This window comes from Cnephaeus nilssonii (assembly GCF_951640355.1).
Source record: "Cnephaeus nilssonii genome assembly, chromosome: 3".
NCBI lineage: Eukaryota > Metazoa > Chordata > Mammalia > Chiroptera > Vespertilionidae > Cnephaeus > Cnephaeus nilssonii.
Window position 1 is genome coordinate 46,004,423 of NC_137074.1, and position 25,825 is coordinate 46,030,247.

General features: G+C 40.3%; 1 protein-coding gene across 6 annotated transcripts in view; it reads left to right on the plus strand.

Annotated features, from left to right (window-relative positions):
• LPP (LIM domain containing preferred translocation partner in lipoma) overlaps nucleotides 1-25,825 on the plus strand; it is a 679,775-nt gene that overhangs the window by 415,792 nt on the left and 238,158 nt on the right. For all 6 annotated transcript variants that reach the window (XM_079766429.1, XM_079766432.1, XM_079766430.1 and 3 more), the window contains one exon: nucleotides 1,929-2,618. In XM_079766429.1, the coding sequence (XP_079622555.1) occupies nucleotides 1,929-2,618 (690 nt within the window). The remainder of the gene's footprint in view (nucleotides 1-1,928; nucleotides 2,619-25,825) is intronic.

The window sequence follows — 25,825 nt, forward strand, 5'->3', positions numbered from 1 at the left end:
TCATTGGCTGTAGGTGTTGCCATCTTTGAGGGCATGACAATTAGCATATCCCCTTCTTATTGGCTGTGGGCACCACCATCTTTGAGGGCAAGACAATCAATTAGCATATTCTCTCCTTATTGGCTGTGGGTGCCGCCATATTTGAGGGTGGGGCAGTCAATTAGCATACCCCCTCCTTATTGGCTGTGTATGCCACCATCTTTGTGACAGTGTGAGGGTCAATTAGCATATCCCCTCTTTATTAGATAAGATTCTCTATCCTGTACTTTACATTCCCATGACTATTCTATAACTACAAATTTGTATTTCTTAATCCCTTCACCTTTTTTACCCGGTACCCCAAACCCCCTCCCATCTGCCATCTATCAATTTGTTCTCTGTTCATCTGCCATCTATCATTTTGTTCTCTGTATCTAGTCTATTTCTGTTTTGTTTATTTATTTATTTTGTTCTTTAGATTTCAACTATAATTGGAATCAGATGATATTTGTCTTTTTCTGACTGACTTCTTTCACTTAGCATGATACCCTATAGGTCCATATATGTTGTTGCAAATGGTAAGCTTTCAGTCTTTTTTATGTCTGAGTAATATTTAGTTGTACAGTAAGTATTTCTGAGTTGAAGGAATGAATTCAACAGACATCGGGAAGATATAAGAGGACGAGGCTGCGTTTCAGTTGTCTTTGGTAAATTACTCTTTGATCTAAAATTTAGTATCTCCTTGTTTGTGCCAGAGTGTTTGTTGCTCTTAACACCCTCTTTGCATTTATTTATTTATTTATTTATTTATTTATTTATTTACATTGGTTTCCATTTGCCCAGTCCTCCAGCTTTCTTTCTCTACTACCTTCCTTTAGCACTATGGTGACAAAGTTTTGGGGTAATTTGATTAAGATCATGGTATTCAATATATTTTCTTTTGTTGTTAGTGTTTTTGGTGTTATACATATTTAATAAAAACAAACACATTGCCAAATCTAATGTAATGAAGCTACCCTCTATGTTTTCTTTTAAGAATATTATAGTTTGCACTGTTATGTTTAATGCTAAAATTTTAGATTAATTTTTGTATATGGTGTAAAGTAAGGATCCAGTTTCATTCTTTTGCATGTGGATAGCCAATTGTCCCCACACTATTTATTGAAGGGACTATTTTCCTCCCATTTTATGGTCTTGGCACTTTTGTAAAAAATAAATTTAACATGCATTCAAAAATTTATTTCTGGATTCTCTATTCTATTTCATTCGTTTATGTATCTGTCTTTATGCTACTACCACACTATTTTGATTATTATAATTGCATAATAAGTTTTGAGATTGGGCAGTTTGAAATCTTCAATTTTGTTTTCATTTGTCAAGAATGTTTGACTATTCAGTGTTTCTTATGATTGCATATGAATTTTAGGATGGACTTTTTTTATTTTTTGCAAAAAAGACACCCTTGGGATTTTGAAAAGTATTTATAGCAATAAATCTGTAGACCACTCTGGGAAGTATTAACATTTTAACTATATTGAAGTCTTCCAACCCATGGACTCAGGTGGCTTTCTATTTATTTGTGTCTTCTTTAATTTATTTAAGCAACATTTTGTACTTTTCAATATAAAATTACATCTTTTACTTCTTTGGTTAAGTTTATTCCTATGTATTTTTATCTTGATGTTATTGTAAATGGAATTGTTTCCTTGACTTCCTTTACATATTTTCCATTGGTATTTCACAAAAACGCAGCTGATTTTGTGTTAGTCTCTGAACTCTTAGAAGCCAAGAGCCATGCTGTATTTGTATTTTGTGGAGTTAATACAAAAATAATAATTGGAAGTTTTTAATATATTTTTAAATTATATTTAAAGATATAACTTTTATATTTTTCCATTGGCAATAATGTCTGTTGTTGTTTTTCTCTTTTTCTTTCTCTCCCTTTTCAGGGCTCTGCCAGTACAACAGCCTCTCCTCCAGTCTCCACCCCTGTCACGGGACACAAGAGAATGGTCATACCAAACCAACCCCCTCTAACAGCAACCAAAAAGTCTACATTGAAACCGCAGCCTGCACCTCAGGCTGGGCCCATCCCTGTGGCTCCAATAGGGACACTAAAACCCCAGCCACAGCCAGTGCCAGCCTCCTACACTACAGCATCCACCCCTTCAAGGCCTACCTTCAATGTGCAGGTGAAGTCAGCCCAGCCCAGCTCACATTACATGGCTGCCCCTTCACCAGGACAATTTTATGGCCCAGGGTCAGGGCACCAGGGCTATAACCTTCAACCAGTTCCTGTTTCTGGTCAAGGTCCACCTCCTCCAACACGGGGAGGCATGGATTATACATATAATCCACCCCCAGGCCTTCAACCTGAGTCTGGGTATGGATATGGCCCTAACCAAGGGCGCTATTATGAAGCCTATAGCCCAGCAGGGCCTGTGTATGGGGGCAAAAATGACTCTGATCCTGCCTATGGTCAACAAGGTCACCCCAATACCTGGAAACGGGAACAAGGATACACTCCCTCTGGGACAGGAAACCAGCACCCTACTGGCATGTATCCAGTTGCTGGTCCCAAGAAGACCTATATCACAGATCCTGTTCCAGCCCCCTGTGCACCACCACTGCAGCCAAAGGTAAGATACTCATTGGCATAGTGACAGAAATAAAGGGCTGCCGATCTTAGCCAGCCTTCCCCAGAAAGCAGAGCCTAAGGCAAAAATGTATGTGCTCTTTTAATTTCATTAGAAACTACAATCGCAGGGAAGCATGAGTGAAATAGGAAAAGAAGGCGATCCTAGTGGGGATATGGATTTATGTTACCAATATGGCTCTTGTTTAGTACCTATTGCATCTACTTTTTCAATCTTGAAAGATCATCTTCCAAAAGATCATATGAACTCTAGCAACTCAGGGTAATCTTTTTATGGTGGCAAAAAGGGGAAAATAATTTATCTACCAGCTCTTGTCTCCTCTTGAACCAAGCTTCTCTGTGAGTTAAAAACTTCCTCACACTTAGACATCATTTACATGGCCACCAAACAAATATGTACCACCCCATGCATTATAGGGACAGGACATCAACAGGTTTGGAGGTGAGAAGTATGCAGGGTAAACATGAGGTGAGCTGCTGTCAGGTTGGTTTTATAAGACCGTGGTCAGAACTCAAGCAAAATTGGTACCAAAGTGGCTGCTAAGACACAACAAGTGGTCAACAGCCCAGGAGACAGGTGAGGCCAAGGGGATCTAAGGTAATGCAGACACCTTGTCTAATTTCCTTTGGGAAGAGGTTGCTGCAGTATAATGGCACTTGTTTATCACCCCTTGTCTATCCACATTACAGATCCTGCAAGAAGAATCTCTTACTCTCTTGCCTTTAACTCCATTAGGCAATTAAAAAAATTCTTTATGCCAGTTATTTTTTTATTGTTTTATTTACTTGCAAGCATGTATGCCTTTTAAGTAAACATATTAAGTTCCTTTGAATAATTAAGATATGATATTACACATACCTACTCACCTATAATTTTGATTTTCCATGATTACCCGAACCAGCATAATGATATATCCTTTTACCATGACTACAGGAACCAAGGAGAATTACTTGGAAGAAGTGAGATGGATAAACCAAGCTAGCTTTTAGCTATTTGGTTGGAACAGCGGCCTCTTTTCCTTTCATTTACAGCTGTGAGAAATCAGAAATAGTTAGAAGCTGAATGGTAATTTGGGGGCAACTTAGGTAGAAGGACTATCTATATGTTTTTAATCCTTAACACATTTGACATTGTCAGTTTACAGACATATTCATTCACATTTTCAACATTATAACAAAAGTGTCAGGTCCTTGTTCTCCTACGAGTGTGTTTACTAAACCACTATTTTCAAATGAAAGTATGTGCTCTTCTAATGGTGCTCCAAAATGAATTCTAGGCTCCTTAGAGGAAAAGAACCCTTCTCCGAAAGTGCATCCTTTATATGAATACTCTTTACACGAAAGTGGTCCAGCCATGATCGTTTTCCAACTTAAAGTTTCCTAGTTTAAATATTAAGTGTTTTGGAAACATTGCTCTTGGAAAAATTTTTTTTCCTAAAATCCCTGTATGAAAATAAATGCCATTAAGTTTGTTGGTGTGTTTGGTTTTTAAATAAAGTTTTTCCAAAATAGCCAACTTGGATAGCCTTGCCCTTTGTTAACATTACAATGTATTGACATTAGTCCTACATGGTCCCCAGAGCAAGCAGGCCAGAAAACAATTGCATTATTCAACTTTATCTCACATTAGTGCAACTGCAATAAATTCCCCATTGGAAGAGTAAAAGTTTAGGTTGGGATCATTGACTCTAACATTTAAGCTCAAATAGCATAAATGCAGTTTTGCTCCATCCAAAGCAACCTGACTTCAGATGGCTGAGTGATGGTCCTAATGGAAAGTGATAGGCCCAATGTTGTTTTAGGATCCTATCACCCTCACCTGGGGGAAGCAGACTTGAGACAGAGCAAACATATGTCTACTGGAGGGAATAATCTTGTGAGAAGTGGTAAGCTAGTCTTTGAGTTTCCTGTTTTCCCATCATGTCACTGGGCACTCTGGAAAGCCCCTCTTCATTCAACATTGGAACCAATCTAGTGGTGCAGGAAAAGAATCAACCCCCAGTGCATGGCCTGGATCTAAGATGCTGGGTCCAGCCACATCACTAGCATTTGGACTTGGTCAATCTACTCAGGGTGATGGAATGAACTTTCATTAACCACTCACCAGAAAGCATGAAATTTTATTTTCCTTCATTTTGTAATTATTCAGGATGATCTATTATTATGGGTTCTGGATATCAGTGAATCCCATGTCATTTAATTTTTTGTTTAAATATTTGTTTTTCAACAGTGTCATGTGTTTGAATATTACATTGTGCATTTTAAAAATGTGAAATCAAATCATGTACTTTTCTCTGCGATTATTAAGGAGAGTGGTTAGAGGTTGATATTTAGCCATCTGTCTATGTTTGGCGATAGAAGAAGGAGGCTGATGAGGCTACAGATATATTCTGTGTTGTGGGGGCACTAGTGACAGAGGTGATGGGCTCTTTCACAGTTAGTCTTTGAGCAGAACACTGATCCTATTCAATGGCACCTGTGCACAGAGGACCTTATTGTCCCACTATTGACTCTGTTTAGCTTAGTGGTGTGACTACTGGCTGGAAAAATGAGCTCCCACGTCTAATCCCAGTTCCTCCTGTGACATTCCTCTTTCAGCTTGAGGAAAGCCTCTAGACCTCTTTATGTCACACTTCTATCCTGGGTAATGTGGAATATCATCTTCTCTAATTAATTAATTAATGATTGCAGAGGGCTTGGAAATTTCCAAAGACTGAATAATTGCTAAGTGAGGACTGTTCACTTTTCACTGGCTTTCCTTTCTTTCCAATTTTTCCTCACTGATGGAAAACTTACCTTCATGCCTTACAACAATGATCTTTTGTTATGTTGAGACAATTCTGAGGAACTTGGCCTTTAACTCATTAAGGAATTTTTTTAATGAAAGAAATAAATCTCCCCTGTACTTGAGATGAGCTGCTTTAATTTTCCTACATCATAGAGCAGTTTAAAGGAAGAGGAAGAGGAGGGTAAGGTAAAAGGCAAGAAGAAAAGAAAAAAAAAAGACAAGAGAAAAATGAAAAAGAGATGAAGAAAGGAAGGAGACACAATCCGAAACTGCGAGACTTAGAGTATCATGATTAGATTTGTGTTCCTGTGTGCTGAGCAGTGAATTTGCATGCCACAGTAGACCATAATGTGTTTCCTGCACCATCTGAACTGAGTTCCTTGAAAAATATTGTTATAAGCAAAGCTTTATAAGGGAGAAATGTTCCCTTCTCACAGACAATCCTCTTAAAGAAATAGAGGAAACTTTTCTCTTTGCTCTTTTACTAGTATAAAAGCTAATATCTGCATGTTGTTGTGTGATCCATGGAATTCTTGTCCTATGCATTATCTTCACGTTCCTGGGATGGGTGTTTTCTCCAATATTCAGAAAGTGGGTTAGATGAAAGTCCCAGAGCCAGGAGCCGAGGCCAGTCATCACTCTTAGGTCCAAAGTGGCAGGGCAGCTCTGGCACCCACTTTCTTGTCTTAAACCTAATCCATAGCAGCCTATGGTCAGGTAAAAAGACAGCAATTTGCCCCATATTGTGTGAAAGGCACTGATGCTGTGCACCCCAGAAAGGTCTAGAGGCCCATCTAATGTGGGGATTAGGTTAACTTCTGAAATCATCTATTATTAAAATGTCCTTGAAAAATCTTTCAGGAAGGTGACACCTTGGAGAACAACAAACTACCTTTCAGTAAACCTAACAAAGTTGTTGTTGTTAGCTCTTTCAGACTTAAAACAGATCACAGCTCTTCATTTACTTGTTGAAACAGGGGATATTTCATAGGTTAGAGATGAATGTCAAGGTAATGAAATGCCTGGGGTCAATGTTAAAGAGTCTCTAAAACCTGTAATTCGTTAAGATTAAGAAAATCTTTGAGAATGTTGGTATAGTAGCATTTCAGATATTCCAGGAATATTAAAGTGTTTAACTCTGTGTGTGTATGTGGAACTTACACTAGAGGCCTGGTGCATGGATTTGTGCAACCGTGGGAACCCTTGGCCTGGCCTGCGGAATCGGGCTGAAACCAGCTCTCCAACATCCCCTGAGGGGTCCTGGATTGCAAGAAGGTGCAGGTCAGGCTGAGGGACCCCACCAGTTCATGATCAGGGCTGGGGAGGGACTGAGGGGAGGCTCCAAGGTGTGTCCAGCCTGTCTCGCCCAGTCCCAATTGGCCAGACCCCAGCAGCAAGCTAATCTACAGGTCAGAGTGTCTACCCCTGGTGGTCAATGCATGTCATAGTGACTGGTTGAACGGTCAGACACTTAGTATATTAGGCTTTTATTATATAGGAGATATATACATACATATATATATATGGTATATTGCAAAGAATTGGTGGTACTTTGAAGAGAACTATCTTTATGTTAATTTATGTGCTGAATCTCTCTCAATTTTGGGATTAGAGAAAGAAAAAGGAAGAGATGTAAGGACAAGGAGAAGGATGGATGTGGATATGTGCCTCAGAGCAACTGACAGTACCTGTACTAGTGTGGAGATGATAATGCTTGAGGAAGCTGGTGACAGTAATATTAGCAATTACTTTTATTCAGGGCTTCTCGGTTTCCATAGTGCTTTGTGAACCTCACAAAATCCATGTGCATTAAGCACAGATGTTTCTCTCTCCCTTGTGCTGATGAGGGTTCAGAAGCTCAGTGATGAGAGTCACTGAACTAAGATCATATTTCTAGTTTTTGGGAGAGCCACAACTCTAAGCCAGGTCTTCTGAAAGTTGTCCTCATGCTTCCCCCCTGGAAAACCATGGATCCGGGCATCACTCACCATGGCCCACGTTGCAAGCAGACATTTAAATGATCTCTGGCATTGTCGTGCAATGCCATGAGATCAACAGTTGGAGGGGAAGCACCCATTAAATCCCTGTCAGGCACCCAGGCTTGAGGCCTCGGGGCTGTGCTTCCTCTTCCTCATCATTCATGTGCAGTTTGTTCCAAGGTTCTTTCTCATTTCCCAATATCTCAAATCTATTTTCTTATCTAAATCCCCCAGTGGCTGTCCTAGTTCAGTTCTCATTTCTCACCTGCACTGTTGAAATGTCCTCTTAATGGGTATCTCCACCTCTGATCTCTCTCCACACCTATTCATTCTACAAATGCTACCAGATTAATATTGCTATAGCACAGCTCTGCCTTGGTCATTAATTGCCTTTTTAAAAATTTTCAGAAGTCCCCAGCCACTTGTGGAATAAGTTGAAACACCAGCCTGGATTTCCAGTTTTATCTTACTTTTTTAAGTATCTGGGCTTCCAGCTAAGAATTTATATTCCTAGTTTCTCATCTCTAATTTTGGTCAAGGAGCTCTTTGTGGAATACCTCCTCAGACCTCCCCAAAATAAATAAATATTTGCACATTCAAATGTGATCCAGTAAGACCGAACTAAAGTTCCCATCTCTCTTGTGAAACATTTTCCTCTTCCTAAAAGCAAGTTGCACTTTACCCTCTCTTGTAGATGTCTTCATACTTTTCATTATACTAGAATCAATTGTATACCTGACTTCCACCAACCTATGCCCCAGCATGTATTAGACTTGCAGATTTATATGATAGAGATGGTATCTGAACAACCCTGGTTCCCCCAGAACAACTAACACAGTGCATAATGCATTCAACATGAAGATGCTTGAAGAAACTTCCTATGTCCTCCTAAAATAAGAAGTAAGCAAAATGCCAAAACTGAAACCTATTTTACCAAATCAGTTAAGATGACCTCAATAACACAAGTATTGTCACATCGGTAATTCAGTACCCACAGTAGCAAGACAATGTCTCAGGTTCACTGATGCTCTAACATTTTACTTTCCTTTTGGGATACATGTGTTTATGTGTATGTTGTATGTACACAGGGACATTTTTATATTTTGGATTTGTCAAATGTCCATGAAATTTGTGAATTCCTATTTTAATCAACTTTTTGAGTTTTAATTTATATACAATAACGTGTCCATTTTAAGTGTATAAGGCAGGAAACTTTTGACTGTCTGTGCCTGTGAAATCACTACCACAATCAAGATAGAGAACATTTCAATGATCCCCAGTGCTCCATGGTGCCCTGTTGTAGTCAGGGCCCTTTACCCTCATCCCTAGTCAATCATTCTGTTTTCTAATATTGGTCATTTGGTTCCTTTCCTGAATTTTATAAACTTGGAATCATACAGTATATATTCTCCTTCTTTTATTCAGGATAATTTTTTTGAGATTAACCTGTTATTGTATGTGTCATTGGTTCATCCATTTTCATTGCTAGGTAATGCTGCATTTTATGGATATATACTACTTTTTGTTTATTCTCTGGATTTGAGGGATTTGTGATTTTTTATTTTTCCATTTTTAGTTATGAATGAAGCTGCTATGAGCATTCAGGTACATGTCTTTGTACATACATAGTTTGCATTTCTCTTGGATAAATAACTAGGAGTGGAATTGCTGGGTCGTATAGTAACTATTTAACTTCCTAAGAAACTGTCAAACGGTTTTCCTAAATGTACCAGTTTACATTGTCGCTATCAGTGTGTGAGATGTCTACTTGCACCCAATCGTGGTATTGTCACTCTTCTTAATTTTAGCTTTTTCATGCTGCATATATCTATCTTCCTGTGGCTTATAGTTGCATCCTTCTTCTGACTAATGATCTGGAGCACTCATTATTCATTCACTTATTGGATGTTCTTATATCTTTTTTTGTGAAGTGTCATCAAATTTTTAGCCCATTTTAAATTTGGATTATTTTTTTATTGACTTGTTAGAGTACATTATACTATGTTCTGAGTAAGAGTTCTTAGATATATTCATTGCCAATATTTCTTCCTAGGCTGTGAATTGACTTCCATTTTCGTAATGTTGTTTTCTGAAGAGCAGACACGTTTAATCTAATGAAGCTCAATTTTTCACTTTCATCATCTATATTTTGTGCTTTTTGTTTCTTTAGCTCTGTTTGTCTCCTCATGGTCGCACACATTTTACTCTATGCTTTATTTTAACTGTATAACACTACAAATTAGAGTTATGTTCACTTTAGTTTAAGGTCACTTATTCCCATTGGGATATCTAGTTCTTTCACCATGAAAATTTATTGATAAGGCTCTTTTTCCCCCCATTACATTACCTAAACACCTTTAACAAAAATCAATTGACCATATATGTGTGGATCTATCTGGACTCTCTCTATTCTCTTCCATTACCTCATTTATTTATCCCTCAGCCAATGCCGTATTATCTTGATCACTGACATTTATACCAGGTTTGAAGTCAGGCAGTGTCCATTTTCCATCTTTGTTCTTTCTGAAGTGTTTTGATTATTCTACATCCTTTCCAATTTCATATAAATTTTAGCATCAGCTTGCTACTTTCCACAAAATAACCTGCTATTATTTTGATTAAGACTTCATTGATTGTATAAATCAATTTTTAAAAAGCTGATATCTTAACAATATTGAGACTTCCAAACTATGAACATGGTATATCTCTCATTTTATTTATGTTTTCATTAATTTCTCTCAAAATTTTATTTTAGCTTTGAATAGATGTTGTTAAATGATCCCTAAGCATTTTACATTTTGGATGTATTGTAAATCCTATTTTTAAATTCAGTTTTGCAATTGTTTACCGTTAGTATATGGAAATTTAATTAATTTTTAATAATGACCTTGTATCTTATGACTTACTAAATTTAATAGTTTTACTAGTTTTTTTTTTTTTAATTATTAGCCTTTTCTACCTAATCATTTCATCTGATAAAGCTTGTTGAGTCAGTTGCTCATTGCCTTTATGGATAAGTCTATCCATCAACTTTCTATGTTTGGTTCCCACAAATTTGAAGGATGTAAATTGGGGAAAATAATAATAAACCTTAACTCTTCACTTCTCTAGACCAGCCTAGTGAAACTAGAAGGTGCCTTCACAATCATTAGGTTATAAACCCTCAGATTTACAGATGAGAAAACCAAGGCCTGAAGAGTTATAGTTAGTAAGTGGTAGATTTGATTAGAAAATTAACACTTCTTCCTATACCATAATTCCTCTCTACGTTTATTCAAGACCAGTGAGATCAGAAGTAGTAAAGGATCTTTAAAAGTTATAACTGTTACCAAAAGGAGCTTATCCCTTAACTTAAGTAAGGCCTCTTGATAATAGAAAAGGCCAACATTCTATGATCCTTGTTCTGTTTCACAGTTGCCCCTGTGAAAGGACTAGTTCTTAGGGCCTATTTGATTTTGTCTAAGATCGTAATTTCTTCTTTTCATAATTTTAAGAATTACTTTCAAGATGGATGTCCTAATATACTAGGATGTCTGTGAATATTTATTCATTTTACTCATCTAGTCATTTACATAGATTTAGATATTTAAAAATATCCCAAGTCCCTAACCTTCCTAGAAAACTAAAGGAATGATTCTAGCAAAATGTAACTTTTTGTGTTTACAGAGAGAACTTACTTCAATTTACAAGTATTTTGCTTTGGTTTTATTTCAGTTCTATAACAAAACAACCACCCAACTCCTGCATATGTCCCTTTAAGCACCTAATTTCCTTCTTGGCCATCTGCAAACACTCAGACTGTCCTATTTCAAAGGAGAGCCTGTAGTTGTTCTCTTTCCCAGCAGACAAAGAAACTTGATCATAATTGATGTATTATGATTAGTGGTGAATATAAAAATGGAGAAAGATTTTACACACAGAGTATTAGGAAGTATCTCACAGTGAAAGTCAAATACTTGACTTTCCAAAAGTGACATTGTCCCAGAAATAAACATTTACTTGTTATTTTAGCTCTGGTTTTCTGGAATATAGAAAACCCAACTTTTAGATATACTCTTAGCATATAATATGGTGCTTGTTCTAGTTCATCCTTGAAATTCAGAGAACATTCTTCAGAACATACAATTACAATTTATTTATTTTTGTTTTGTTTTGATTGCATAAGGTTACTTCCTAAATAGCATTTTTAAATATATATGAATAATATGTAACATTTTTATCACATCTTACAAAATTCTCAAAGCTTTTATGTATCTGGGCAACTCTATAACATGTCCAGAGGCAACTTGCCTATTGTCCTATCAATAAGAGACATCAGAGGAGGATGAGAACTTAGGTCTTTTGACTTCCAGCTCACTCTTCTTTCCATTCCATGACACTTGCCTCCATTGCATGTGTTAGCTCATTGAACAGTTCTCTAGTTTAAAGAATAAAACATTACAGTTGAATTTCTGGGACATCACTTATATTTAATACTAGAGGCCCAGTGCATGAATTCCTGCATGGGTGGGGTCCAGCCACCTGGTCCCAATCAGGGCAGATCGGGGCCGGGCTTGTCAGGAGGAAGAAACTGCAGGAGGTTGGCTGGCAGGCCCTGCCCCTGGTTGGGTGGGGGCGATTGGGGTCAGGACTGGCCATAGGGAGGGGTTGTGAGTGGAGGGCCGGCTGGCCCTGTCCCTGATTGGTGTGGGGGGCCATAAGGGGCAGAGCTGGCTGGGAGGAGGAGCCGTGGGCTGATAGGGGTGGTGGGTGCTGATTGGGAGCTGGGCAGGGGGAGGGGCTGCAGGACATTGGCCAGCTGGCCCCGCCCCATATTGGAGTAGTGGGGGGCAATCAGTGGAGGGGCCACAGGAGGTTGGCTGCCAGCCCTACCCCCAGATCAGGCAGTTTACTGGCTGTAATGAGCATCATAGCAGCCTGTCGTTCTGGTCATTACAGTGTTCCAGTCGCTGGCTTTTTATATATATATATAGATTATTTGAAACCCAACATTTATTCAACATTTTATCAAGAGTTCAAGAGTCAAGGAGTTATAATTATACAATTATACCCTAAATATAAGTTCAAGGTAATAGGTCTCCTTCCTGTGTATTTTTTATGTACTTGTAGGAGTAAAGGGTGAAAGTGCATTTTTTTATGGATCTGTTAGGTATTACTTGATTTTCATGGTGCCTACATGCAATCATTTTTTTTTAATTTGCCAAAAGTTACTATAAAGATATTCATAATTTCTATTAGAGGAACCTCATTTGTAATCCAGCGCATCCGAAGAACACAATGTATTAGTTAAGCAGAATGTCTAGGACAGCTGAAGCTGATCATTCCTGCAGAGACAGGAAAATTGCTAGTGACCAGCAGGGATCTGGAGAAGAGTTCAGGAAGGCAGGCTAGTTTCCTCAATGATATTTTATTGAAACACAACCATGCTGTCTTGGTTATATATAATCTGTGGCTGCTTTCACACTACAACAATAAAGTGAAGAAGTTGCTACAGAGTCGGTATGTTTTTGAAACCCTAAAACATTCTCTGCATGCTCCTTTACCGAAAAAGTTTACCCACCCTTTACCTAAAACATGGGAAGGACTTTGCAAAACTCAGATTCTCCTTAAAATTGCTTGAATATTTCCTCAGCTATTCTTTTCCTCTCCAGGGGATCCTGATTTGTGAGCTGGAGGTTTTCGCAACAGTCATTAGGAATTTGAGTTAAATATCAAAACCCAAAATTAACCTGCTTCTTTCAGAAGAGTACATACATACTGTTTCTCCCAGCCTGGTAAACTCATATGCAGTCTGTATGGATTACAAGATTTATTTCTAATAACTCATTGGAGAAGCTTGATCATTCACCCAACCCTTCCAAAATTTTCCCTCTGAAATTTTTCTCACTGCACTTTTTTTCCTTTTATGATAACGTTCACCTTATTGAATATTTTAAATATGTAACAACATTATTGAGCTATAATTCACATACAATGGAATTAACCCATGTAGAATGTACAATTTTTTTTTCCAGTACATTTATGGAGTGTACAACCACCATCAGGATTTCCTGGCCTCAGAAAGAAAACCCATCCATACCCATTAACAGTCACCCCCATTGCCCTCCAATCCTCCGGGGCTTTCTGAATTTGTAGTCTTCCAGTCCTTTCATTTTTCACCTTTGAAGTCTATTTAAATCCGATCATTTCTCACCACAGCTACTGGTCCAAGGCCCATCCCATCTTGTTGGGTCATAGCTGCCTCTCTGTGCTCTGCTCTTTTACCCTTGTCCCGCTTTATTTCATTTTCCCTGTAATATTTATCACGTCTCACATGTATTTCAATGATGTTTTTTCGTTTCTCTCCCCCTAGAATGTGTCATGGAAGTAGAGATTTTTCTCTGTTTGGTTAGTTGCTATAAAGCACGGTGTTTGGAAAATAGTAAGTCCTCAGAAAGGATGTGTTAATAAAGGAATGAGAAAGTACGAGCACAAAATCATTCCCTCTTATACGTTTTTATCCAAATAGCAATTATGTGGGAAAGGGTGTGAAGCCTTGAGGTTCTCCAGTGTATAGCACTCACTTTTTGTATGATTTCCCTAAATTTTATATTCCCACATACCAACCCTCCACTACCTTAGCTTTCCAGCCCTCCTTTTAACACCATGTTATCTATTTTGATAATGTCTAAATTTCTAGAAAGAATCAAGTATTCAAATCAAATCTGACTTTGAGCTCCCAACTCCAAGTAGAGTTGCGTGTGATGACAAATGTGGAGGTGCTTTCTGACTATAAAATGTCACGCCTACATGAGAGATTATGACTATATTTTGAAGGGCTTAGGCTAAAGGAGGGGGACTAAAAATCTAAGTAATAGATGAGACTGTTAAGTATTTTAAAGCTGTATGGATTACATTTTTCATCTATCACTCTGTCCTGCCAGGCACTAATGAAAGAACTGGTGGGGTGCTGGTTGTGGTCAGTGGGCTGTGGAATGGAGCTAAGCAGAATGTCAAAGAGATAGAGTCTAGCTCATCACCTGAACCTCTGAGAGGAAAGTACTACTGAGCTTTGAGAGATGCAGGGCAAGCTAAAGACCTCCTCAGAGCCAAAGTCCTCCTCAGCCCAATGTCTCCTAGTGAGAAGGAACGACTTGTAGCAAAACCAACAATGATTCTTTTTTTCTAAGAGTGATATAATTTCACCCAAAATGTGAACTGCTGCTAAATGCCTGGAGTAACATTGTTTTGTATAATTGTATGTATAATTTGCAATGTCTATGAAAATCTGGTTGGAAAATGGGAATGGAAAAGATAATGTTAAAATGTGCTGTAAAATCCAGCCCATTTATATCCAAAGTTTACAGTCAGGCCAAGTGAATGTTCTATTTCCAATTAAATTTGCCATTGATTCCAAATGAGCCTGTACTGTGAGAAGATTATATAAATTAATAAATGCCTAAAACTGTCATTCTTGAAACCTTTGAGTAGAACATTGAGTTGCATTCCTAATGAGTGAGCCTAAGCCAAATTTATTTGGAAATCCCTATTTGGAGAGCCATGGAAGTATGAACTTCATCACGTGAAAAGCCCAGGACTGTTCAGCCTTCTGTGGCAGTTCTATGAGTCCTAGTACAAGGCTATTAATAGGGAGTCAATTACATGTGTGCTGCTGCTGCTTTCTTTCTCTCTTTTGTGTGTTTTTTTTTTTTAACTACGTGGATCATAATTAAAAAGACCCCTTTTTTACCAAGAGGTTATCAGGTGAAGATGTTATTGGTTTCCATTTTATATCATCTTTTTTCAATGTTTTTATCCACATTAATGTTAACCTTCCATATTAAAAACAAAAGTCTGCTTTTCTATTTTGAGTGTTCACCTCTTTTAAAGTCAAAAACAAGGCCTAGAAATTAAAACAAATTTCCCAACAGTCTTCTGGAACCTAATAACTACCTCAACAAATTTGCTCAGTGATGGGGAGTTTACAAATTTTTAGGCAGTCAGAGATGAAGTAAATGTGTTACCATTGGTTTTCTAAGGAACCATCTTGTCCACTCACAGGAAATGAAGAGAATGACTGTCCAAGGTTTCCCAGCAGAAGTAGTACTTTAATATAATTTTCTGAATTTAGGAGGTTGAGGATGATTCATTGTCTACATTGATAATGTTTTATCATTGCCCTTTATAAAATAACAGTGAACATTTTAATGCAATACACTTTATTTTTTTTATTTCTTTATTAAGGTATTACATATGTGTCCTTATCCCCCCGTTGCCCCCCCCCCCCCAACTCCTACTCATGCCCTCATCCCCGTTATCTGTGTCCATTGGTTAGGCTTATATGCATGCATACAAGTCCTTTGGTTGATCTCCCCCCCTTACCCCTACCCTCCCTTACCTTCCCTCTGAGGTTTGACAGTCTGATGGATGCTTCTCTGTCTCTGGATCTGTTTTGTTCATCAGTTTATGTTGTTCATTATATTTCATAAATGAGTGAGATCATGTGATATTTATCTTTCTCTGACTGGCTTATTTCACTTAGCATAATGCTCTCTAGTTCCATCCATGCTGTTGCAAATGGTAAGAATTTCTTCTTTTTTACCGCAGTGTAGTATTCCATTGTATAGATGTACCACAGTTTTTTAATCCACTCATCTGCTGATGAGCACTTAGGCTGTTTCCAAATCTTAGCTGTGGTGAATTGTGCCGCTAAGAACATAGGGGTGCATCTATCCTTTCTGATTGGTGTTTCTAGTTTCTTGGGATATATTCCTAAAGGTGGGATCACTGGGTCAAATGGGAGTTCCATTTTTAGTTTTTTGAGTAAACTCCATGCTGTTCTCCACAGTATCTGCACCATTCTGCATTCCCACCAGCAGTGCACGAAGGTTCCTTTTTCTCCGCATCCTTGCCAGCACTTGTCATTTGTTGTTTTGTTGATGATTGCCATTCTGACAGGTGTGAGATGGTACCGCATTGTCGTTTTGATTTGCATCTCTCGGATAAGTAGTGACTTTGAGCATGTTTTCATATGTTTCCTAGCCTTCCTTCTGTCTTCTTTTGAAAAGTATCTATTCAGTTCCATTGCCCATTTTTTGATTGGGTTGTTTATCTTCCTTTTGTTAAGTTGTATGAGTTCCCTGTAAATGTTGGAGATTAAACCCTTATCAGTGATAACATTGGCAAATATGCTCTGCCATGCAGTGGGCTTTCTTGTTGTTTTGTTGTTGGTTTCTTTTGCTGTGCAAAAGCTTTTTATTTTGATGTAGTCCCATTTGTTTATTTTCTCTTTAGTTTCCATTGCCCTAAGGGCGGTATCCATGAAGAAATTGCTTCGGCATATGTCTGAGATTTTGCTGCCTGTGGATTCTTCTAGTATGCAATACATTTTCTTATTTATTGTCTTATTTGCTCCTCAAAAAATTATTGAGATGGACAGATAATTAATAATTATTCTATTTTACAGATGATGACACAGTTTTAGAGAACTCAAGTCATTTCCCCAATTTTTCACATTGTATACATCATAGAATCTGTATTTCTTGTTTGTAAAATCCATAGGATGAAACAAGTGAACTAAAAAACATTGCAATTGTTAGCTTTTCTGTTCACAGAATGCCCCTTGCAGTTGCTAAATATTTAGATTAAAAATAGATAATTAATTAAACAGGGCAATGCATCAAAGATTTGGGCTGATCATTTATTTATAGGTGTTCTTCAGTATTCCATCTGAGAAGAATCTGTAGATGACTCTGCCAGGGATAAGGTTACACAAACCTCAGAAGCCAAATAAACCTTTTGGTTAAATGATTCAATTCGATTCACCATTTAGTAGTTACTACAATGTAAATGACTGTTCAAGATGGAAAGTGTTTGTAAATAAAGTATGTATAAAAAGTAATGGTTTCTGCCAAATGGCATTGCCCTTAGCTACGATAGTTAATATACCCGACAGTGAATCGTGAGAATATTGTGTGTGTGTGTGTGTGTGTGTGTGTATGCATTGTGTGTATGTGTGTGTGTGTAGATATATTCCGATGTGAAACCTAAAGCTTTGAAGTTTATAACTTTCAGGAGACCTCTTTAAAAAATACAAAATTAAAAAAAAATAAACATAATAAAATAAAAAATAAAAAATTATGACCAGAAAATTATTCCATTCGTTTTCTAAGGCTGCTATAACAAAGTACCACTGACTGGATGTCTTAAACAACAGAAATTTATTTTTCTAATGATTCTGGAGGCTAGAAGTCTTAGATGAAGATGTTTGGGGGGAGTTGGTTTCTTCTGAGGCCTCTGTTTTTAGCTGTTAGATGGTCATTGTCTGTTTGTTTCATCACTGGGTCTTACCCAGTGTGTGTGTGTCTGTGTCCTGATCTCTCTCTCCTTGTCTTATAGGAACATCAGTCATATTGGATTATGCCCAACCTACTGATCCCATTTTAACATAATTGTCTCTTTGAAAGACCTATTTTTAAATATAGTCACCTTCTGAGGTACTGGAAATTAGTACATCAACATATGAATGTTGGGAGATGACAAAATTCATCCTATAACAACTAAGTAAGAAAATTAATATTTCAAATGAGAAAAGCAAACACAGCTCATTTTATTTTACTTTTTTAAAATTGACTTGAGGGAGAGAAACATCAATTTGTTGTTCCACTCATTTATTCATTCATTGGTTGATTCTTGTATGTGCCCTGACTGGAGATCGAACCCTACAACCTTGGCATATTGGGATGATGCTTTAACTAAGGGCATACCTGGCCAGGGCCAAAACACATTTTAAATGGGTTATTATTAAAAGTTTGGAAAATTTTATTTAATCTGCACAACATTTTATTGGTAACTGTGAAACTTGATGATTATCAAATTTGGGTAAATTATTCACATTTATTTATAAGCTGTTACAAAAATTTGTGAGCTATTGGTAAATTCTATTTTGTGAAATTTGCTTTAAAAATAAAATCAAGCCCTCGCCAGTTTGGCTCAGTAGATAGGGCATAGGTCTCTGTACTGAAGGGTCCCAGGTTCAATTCCTGAATTCCTGTCAAGGGCACATGACCAGGTTTCAGGCTCAATCCCCTGTAGGGGGCGTGCAGGAGGCAGCCGATCAATGATTCTCTCTCATCATTGATGTTTCTATCTCTCTCACCCTCTCTCCTCCTCTCTGAAATCTTATAATATATTAAAATATATCAAAAGTAATAAAAATATATTTAAACAAAGAAAATCAAGTCAATAGTGCATTTTTAATTCCTTCTAGTACATAGTTTAGCACATTCCTGCTAAGAGAAAACATCTCCTTTTGTGTGTATATTTCTATACATCTGGTAATTGGTAGACTGTTCAACTGACTTAGCTTCTGACTTCATACATTTCACACCTGCTTCTCTTCTCCACCAGCAAAATCCATATTCTGAGTGTTGTTTACATATTCATGTCATAGGACTTCTGGCTCCATCCCTCTGATTCCCAGAGCTAGGAGGGTGGTGGGCCCAGGGGCATTTCTAGATAATCATTACCACACAATGATAACTGGTAATGGCTTATGCATATGCCATAGTTATCACAAACCTTGTAAATGTAGTATACCTCTGTACTCAACTAAATGTATCTTTGACTGAACTTCCCCTAACCAAACCCCAAGTCCCTATGAGCATTCCCACACTGCTTCAGGATTATGTGACAGAGAGCAGTCAGAGTGGCAAGAGACAGCAGTGAACACATGCCTGGGCCCCATCCAGGACCTAAGAAGGGGCCAAAGCAAGTGGAGAGAGCCCTGAAGCTTCATTTGTCAATCTATATTTGAGTTATTCTGCTACTCTGGGTACTTGTTAGGGAAGAGTTATCCCCCACTTTTTTTCTCTGCCCTTCTTTCCCTCTCTTTCCCAAACATTTATTTGGTGCACACCATATTTTAGAGTCTACATTTGGAGGGATTAGACACATACAATGTCTATAGCAAGGGTATTAAGTTTGGGGTAGCCAAAGTTGCTAAAGGTACAGTCTACTAGCTATCCAGATGATTCAGGGTTCACATTCAGCTGAGTGATTGGGAAAGCTTTATGAGGAAGTGGCATTTGATGTGGCCTAACCAAAGCTAGGATTGGGATTGGTGATACTGGGAAGGGGGGAGATATTCCAGAGAGCTGATGTTGCAGAAGGCATGACATTTTTTGCACCTATAACATTTAAAGTTTTATTTGGTTTCACAACCAAAACAAATGAACTCAAGGAAATCCCTGATTTGGTGGCCACATCATTGCTTTTGAGAAATGTCCTTTAGAGTTTGATGCCTCTTTACGGCTTAAGGTTCCAATCATCTGATCACATCTTTGTTCTGGGATTTCATAAGTAGTTCAGTGACAACATTTGATGGATTTAAGCTAGTAGTTTTATCCACTTCACCAGAAATAGACTTTAGGCAACCTTTTCACTAAGATATCATGTTTCAATATGTGAACCCCCAGACAAATAGCCTTTTATATTTCAATGATATTTGGTGGCAAGGTTGATGCTCCACTTATGACTTACTCCTTTGCTATCTCTCTATAGTCCTGAACTTTCTCACAAATTTAGTACTTACTTTAGTTGTCTTTGTTTTTCCCATCTCCTATTTGCCTTTTTATTTTGTTTATTCCAGTGACTCTTTTTTCTCTCCTCAGGACAGTCTGGGTGTAACCACCCTCCTGAACTTTCCTTGTCCCAGAGGGAGAAAAGTCTAGCAAAGTGCCTCTTTCATATGCAATCTGAGGCAAGTGGTTGGCCCAGAACCTCTCAGTGTGACCTGGTGACAAAACCTGTAGAGATATTTGAATGATCAATCTTTGCATAATTCTACCAAGTCATATAGATCTGTTGGTAAGTTTAATCTTTGTGAAAGAGGCATTTTGTCACTGATTTCCTGCTTTGTGAAATGTATGAGGGCAAAGAACTGTGTAGTAAAATACAGAATGTCTTCATGATTGGTAGGACACAGGCACCAGCTAATCTAAACAGAAGCCAGTGCCTCACTTTAACTTTGAAACACAATTATTGGCATAGTGCACAAGTTCAGTAAATGCTGGTTTTGCTGTGGATTCCGTACTGTTCTTACAGTAATTTCAGGACTAAAGGTAATGATGAATCAGTTGCTGACATACCTGGTTTTTTAAAGTTTAATACCATTAATATCCCTGTCTGGTGGGAATGGCTATCTGTATACTGAGTTTTTTGGAATAATAATAAAAATAGAAAAGACTAGATAAAACTAAATCTTCCAGTTATCATGAATGAATACACTTGTCTCCATCACATTTAGATCTTACATAATTTTGCTCCCCATAATTTCATCGAATGGCATGAGTACGTTAAAATAAAATCAGGTGGGGTAAGGGAAACCTGCCAATGAAGGAATCAATCACTTTTCTGACAAGTGTCAGATAATACAGTAACAATATTTAGAAGAAAATGTCAGTGTTGTAATTGAAAAATATAAATATATATCATTCTTACAGCAATTCTTCAAACTATCACAGGTCTGCCTTTGATGCCTCATCAATATGTTATATACTATAATAGAGTGTTCTTCCTTTTTACTACTTTGCTTTTGGTCATGAGAATTAATTTGGAGGCTTTTAACTTTCTGATTTCAATTTTTGTTTTGTACTAGACATGGCTTGTTCTGTCTGCCATAGAACTCTCAGATCGACAGCATAGCTGGATGAGACCAGAATTGATTGCACTACCTGCTTCAGCCAGTGTAGCTGTTTGCACATGGTTTATATTAGGGGGATCTACAAAAGGCCAAATGAAAATGTTCTATGTTAAGTGTAGTTACATAAACCTTAATAAAAAGAAAGTACTATGAAGCACTTAGTGCCTCAGATACTGGAATCAAAGATTTTGTCCTTTTATCCCTTATCTCAGACATTCAAGTGACCACCCTGATGTTTTTTTGGCTAAACTAAACTTTAGTGTGGAGGGGGGTTTATATAACATCTAGTTCAAGCCCTATTCATTTAATTTGTTCCACAGACATTTCTTAGGCATATACCACATGCCAGACCCTATGCTAGGTATTGCATATACCAAGATGGAAAATAACCCCTACTCACAAAGATATCAGGAGGGAAGAAATAGGTGAGGAAACTAAGGCCTAGGGGATTTGTAGAAGTTCCTATAGGCATAGTATAAGGACTAGTAAAATGTCTCCTGCACACCATTCATTTCTGCTTCTCCTTGACCCCCCCATCTCCCTAACCCAGAACATAGCACAGAACTTATAGTTGGACAGAGGTAATTCTGTTCCTTGTTACAAACTTCATGGATGCCATGTTGAACTTTTATGCTTAAAATATATATTTTGTGTCCAATATTAATTACATAGACATCTGTAAGAGAAAAAATAGATTTCTGACTTCTTTGACCTCTCAGAAGCCTCTGTTCATACATCCTGGTTATTAGAAAGGTTCCTTTTTGTGATCATACTTCTCAGGGCATGGGAGTGGGAGGGGGCAGTTTAGGAAGCCTGCAGTTGCATCAAGACAAACTCAGAGTTTGGGTGTATTTCTAAAGCCATTTCATTTGAGTTTATAAGCATAAATCTCCCAAAACAGCTTGTTCTCAAGAGGTTACTAATACACTTGGTTCTAGTCACCCCAGAAATATTGTGAGAACAGGCACTGTAAGATTAGTATGGCATGCTCAAAGAAGGTGGTCTGAACCATGTGGGAGCTGAACATTTGCTTAAGAGGAAATGCAGACAACACTGGTTGAATCTCTAGGGAGTTTCATTTCATATGGGTTGGGGAACTGCCTCAATAAATCAACATCCTATGTACTGTTTCTGACATGCTGGGATCTAAAAGTCTGTCTTCTTGTGATGTAATGCAATGAGGCATGAAGAGATGCCCTGAAGTATGGAAGAATGATGTGTATTTGAGTTGAAATTATGAAGATTTATTATATAACTTAGAATCTCTGAAATGGCCCTATGAATGCTCAATGGATGTTTGTTAAGTGAGTTTTAATACCTGATTTGAGTTCAATGTTGAAGGGATTTTAGTGAACAAGCAGTTGAAAAATGAAGTGGTGGGGGACACAGGATAGAGAACCAGGCCAGTCCGAGAGTGCTCTCACTCTAGTTTATAATCCATAAGTGATTTTAGACAAGTCACCTATCTATTTTTTCCTCAGTATTATAAAACAGGAGATTGGACTACTTTATTTTTTAAAAGACCCTAGATCTGGCCAGTGTGGCTCAGTTGGTTGAGCCTTGTCCAATGAACCAGTCAGGGCTGATTCCCGGTCAGGGCATATGCCTGGGCTTCAGACTCAATCCCCAGTAGAGGGCGTGCAGGAGGCAGCCGATCAATGTTTCTCTCTCTTTGATGTTTCTATCTCACTCTCTCTCCTCTCTCTGAAATCAATAATAAAAAATATATATATTAAAAATAATCTATACCAATAAGAGAGAAATATGGTAATTGACCGTCACTCCACGACACCCAAGCCAATCAGAAGGGGATATGCAAATTAGTGGGACAAAGATGGCGGTGGATATGGAGCCGGCAGGAGTGGGAGGGAGGTTTGGGTTGCCCTGGCGACGGAGGAAGCCAAGCTTCACGCCCGCCTGGGTCGGCCACCAAAGGAGGGGCCTGTGGGTGGCTGCCACTGAGCAGGCTGGAGCGCTCCGGAGGCTTGGGTCACCCAGGCCGGCTGCTGAGGGAGGGGCCTGCAAATGGCCCTCAGCCCCTTACTCAGGCTGGCCACTCCCCCATGGGGTGAGGGTCCCCACTGGGTGGCATGGCCAGCCTGCAAACAGCCATCAGCCCCTTACCCAGGCTGGCTAGCCACCACAGCGGGGACCCCTACCCTGAAGGGGGTATGGCCAGCTTGAAAATGGCCCACAGCTCCTTACCCAGGCTGGCCACACCCCCATGGGGTGAGGGTCCCTGCTGGGGGGTGGGGCCAGCCTGCAAACAGCCATCAGCCCCTCACCCAGGCTAGCCAGGCACCACAGTGGGGACCCCCATCCTGAAGGGGATGTGGGCAGCCTGAAAATAGCCCTTAAACCCTCACCTAGGCTGGCCATGACCCCCAGCAGGGACCCTCACCCCATGGGGGCCTGGCTGGCCTGCAAACTGCCCCAACCCCTCACCCAGGCCGGCACCCTCCCCAGTGGGGACACCCACCGCAATGGGGGCATGGCCAGCCTGCAAACCACCACAGGCCCCTCGTCCAGGCCGCTCTGCCCCCCAAGGGAATCCCCACCCTGATCTGGGATACCCTTCAGGGCAAACCAGCCGGCCCCCACCTGTGCACCAGGCCTCTATCCTACCTAATAATAGACAAATATGCAAATTGACTGTACCTTCGCTATGCCCGCGATTGGCCAGGAGGCGCAGGGGGGCGGGACTCGGGGTGGCCGATTGGGCCGGCGGGATGCTGAGCTCGCATCGCCAGCAGCGGCTCGAGCTCAGTGTCTGCGCCATGGCTGTACTGCGGCACAGAAGGGGCCTCTGGGGCAGCGAGCTCACGTCCCACCTCAGACCATCAAAAGCATGGGAGCTGGGTGCCTGTCTGCTCAGGCACTAGGCCTTTCAGAAGCCTCTGCCACACTGGAGGCTTCTGAAAGGCCTGGTGCACCAGTGGACAGGCACCCTGCTCCCCCACGATCGAAAGCAAAAGTGTGGGAGCTGGGTGCCTGTCCACTCAGGCACCAGGCCTTTCAGAAGCCTCCGCCACGCTGGAGGCTTCTGAAAGGCCTGGTCCACCAACGATCAAAAGCAAAAGCGTGGAAGCTGGGTTCCTGTCCGCTCAGGCACCAGGCCTTTCAGAAGCCTCCGCCGCGCTGGAGGCTTCTGAAAGGCCTGGTGCACCAGCGGACAGACACGCAGCTCCCCCGTGATCGAAAGCGAAAACATGTAGGGGACCCTACATGTGCATGATTCAATCATGCACTGGGCCTCTAGTCTATACTAATAAAAGGGTAATATGCTAATTAGACTGGGAGACCTTCCAGGAGACCTTCCGGATGTTCTTCTGGACAAAACCATGGTGGCGGGGCTGAAGTAGAGGCAGTTAGGGGCCAAGATGGGAGGGCAGTTGTGGGTGATCAGGTCATGGGCGGGGGGGGCATTGGGGGTGATCAGTCTGGTGGGGGGGCATTTGGGAGTGAGTAGGCTGGTGAGGGGGCAGTTGGGGGCGAGCAGGCTTGCAGGGTGGGCAGTTGGGGGTGATCAGCCTGATGGGGGGGCAGTTGGGGGTGAGCAGGCTGGCAGGGGGTACAGTTGAGGGCAAGCAGGCCAGCAGGCAGTGTGGTTAGGGACAATCAAGCAGGCAGGCCAGTGAGTGGTTAGAAGCCAGCAGTCCCAGATTGGGAGAGTCCCACAGTGATTGGGCCTAAACCAGCAGTCGGACATCCCCCGAGGGGTCCCAGATTGGACAGGGTGCAGGACAGGCTGAGGGGAACCTCCCCCCATGCATTAATTTTGTGCACCAGGCCAATAGTCCTCTCTAATAAAATGGTAATATGCAAATTAACCATCACTCCGCTACATAAGCCACGCCCACCAGCCAAGCCATGCCCACCAGCCAATCAGGGCGAGTATGCAAATTAACCCAACCCAAGATGGCTAAATCCACAGAGAGCAAGGTTTCCCAGGTAACAGAGCAAGCCAAGCTTTCCATAGCCGTTGCAGGCCTAAGCCTCCACTCAAGCTACAAAGTTTCAATTATAGAAGGTAAACAAATTCAAACAAATGGCGGCAGAATGGAGCTTGAGAGAGCAGGCCAAGGTTGCCGGTGGCAACAGGGGAAGCAAAGCTTTCCGCACACCCTGGCCGGGCTCACCCGCTTAAGGCTACAAAGTTTCAATTGTAGAAGGTGAATTAACTGCCACAGAAATGGCTGCCGCCCCACCCCCAAGAAAGCAGCAGGCTTGGCTCCGCTCCAGGCTACAAAGTTTCAATTGTAGAAGGAAAATAAATTCCAGATACCAGGGCCTCTGCTTGGGTTGCCAGGGGGCATGGCCGGCCTGCAAACCACCACAGGCCCCTCGCTCAGGCCGCCCCACGCCCCAAGGGAACCCCATCCTGATCCGGGACACCCTTCAGGGCAAACCAGCTGGCCCCCACCCCTGTACCAGGCCTCTATCCTATCTAATAAAAGAGTAATATACAGATTGATCATCACTGCAACACACAATATAGCTGCCCCCATGTGGTCAAAGATCCTGCCCCCATGTGGACACAAGATGGCCACCACAAGATGGCCAGCAGGAGAGGGCAGTTGTGAGGGACCAGGCTTGCAAGGGAGGGCAGTTGGAGGTGATCAACCCTGCAGGAGAGGGCAGTTAGGGGTGACCAGGATGGCAGAGGAGGGAAGTTGGTGGCAAACAGGCTGGCAGGGGAGCAGTTAAGCATCAACCAGGCTGGCAGCGGAGTGGTTAGGGGG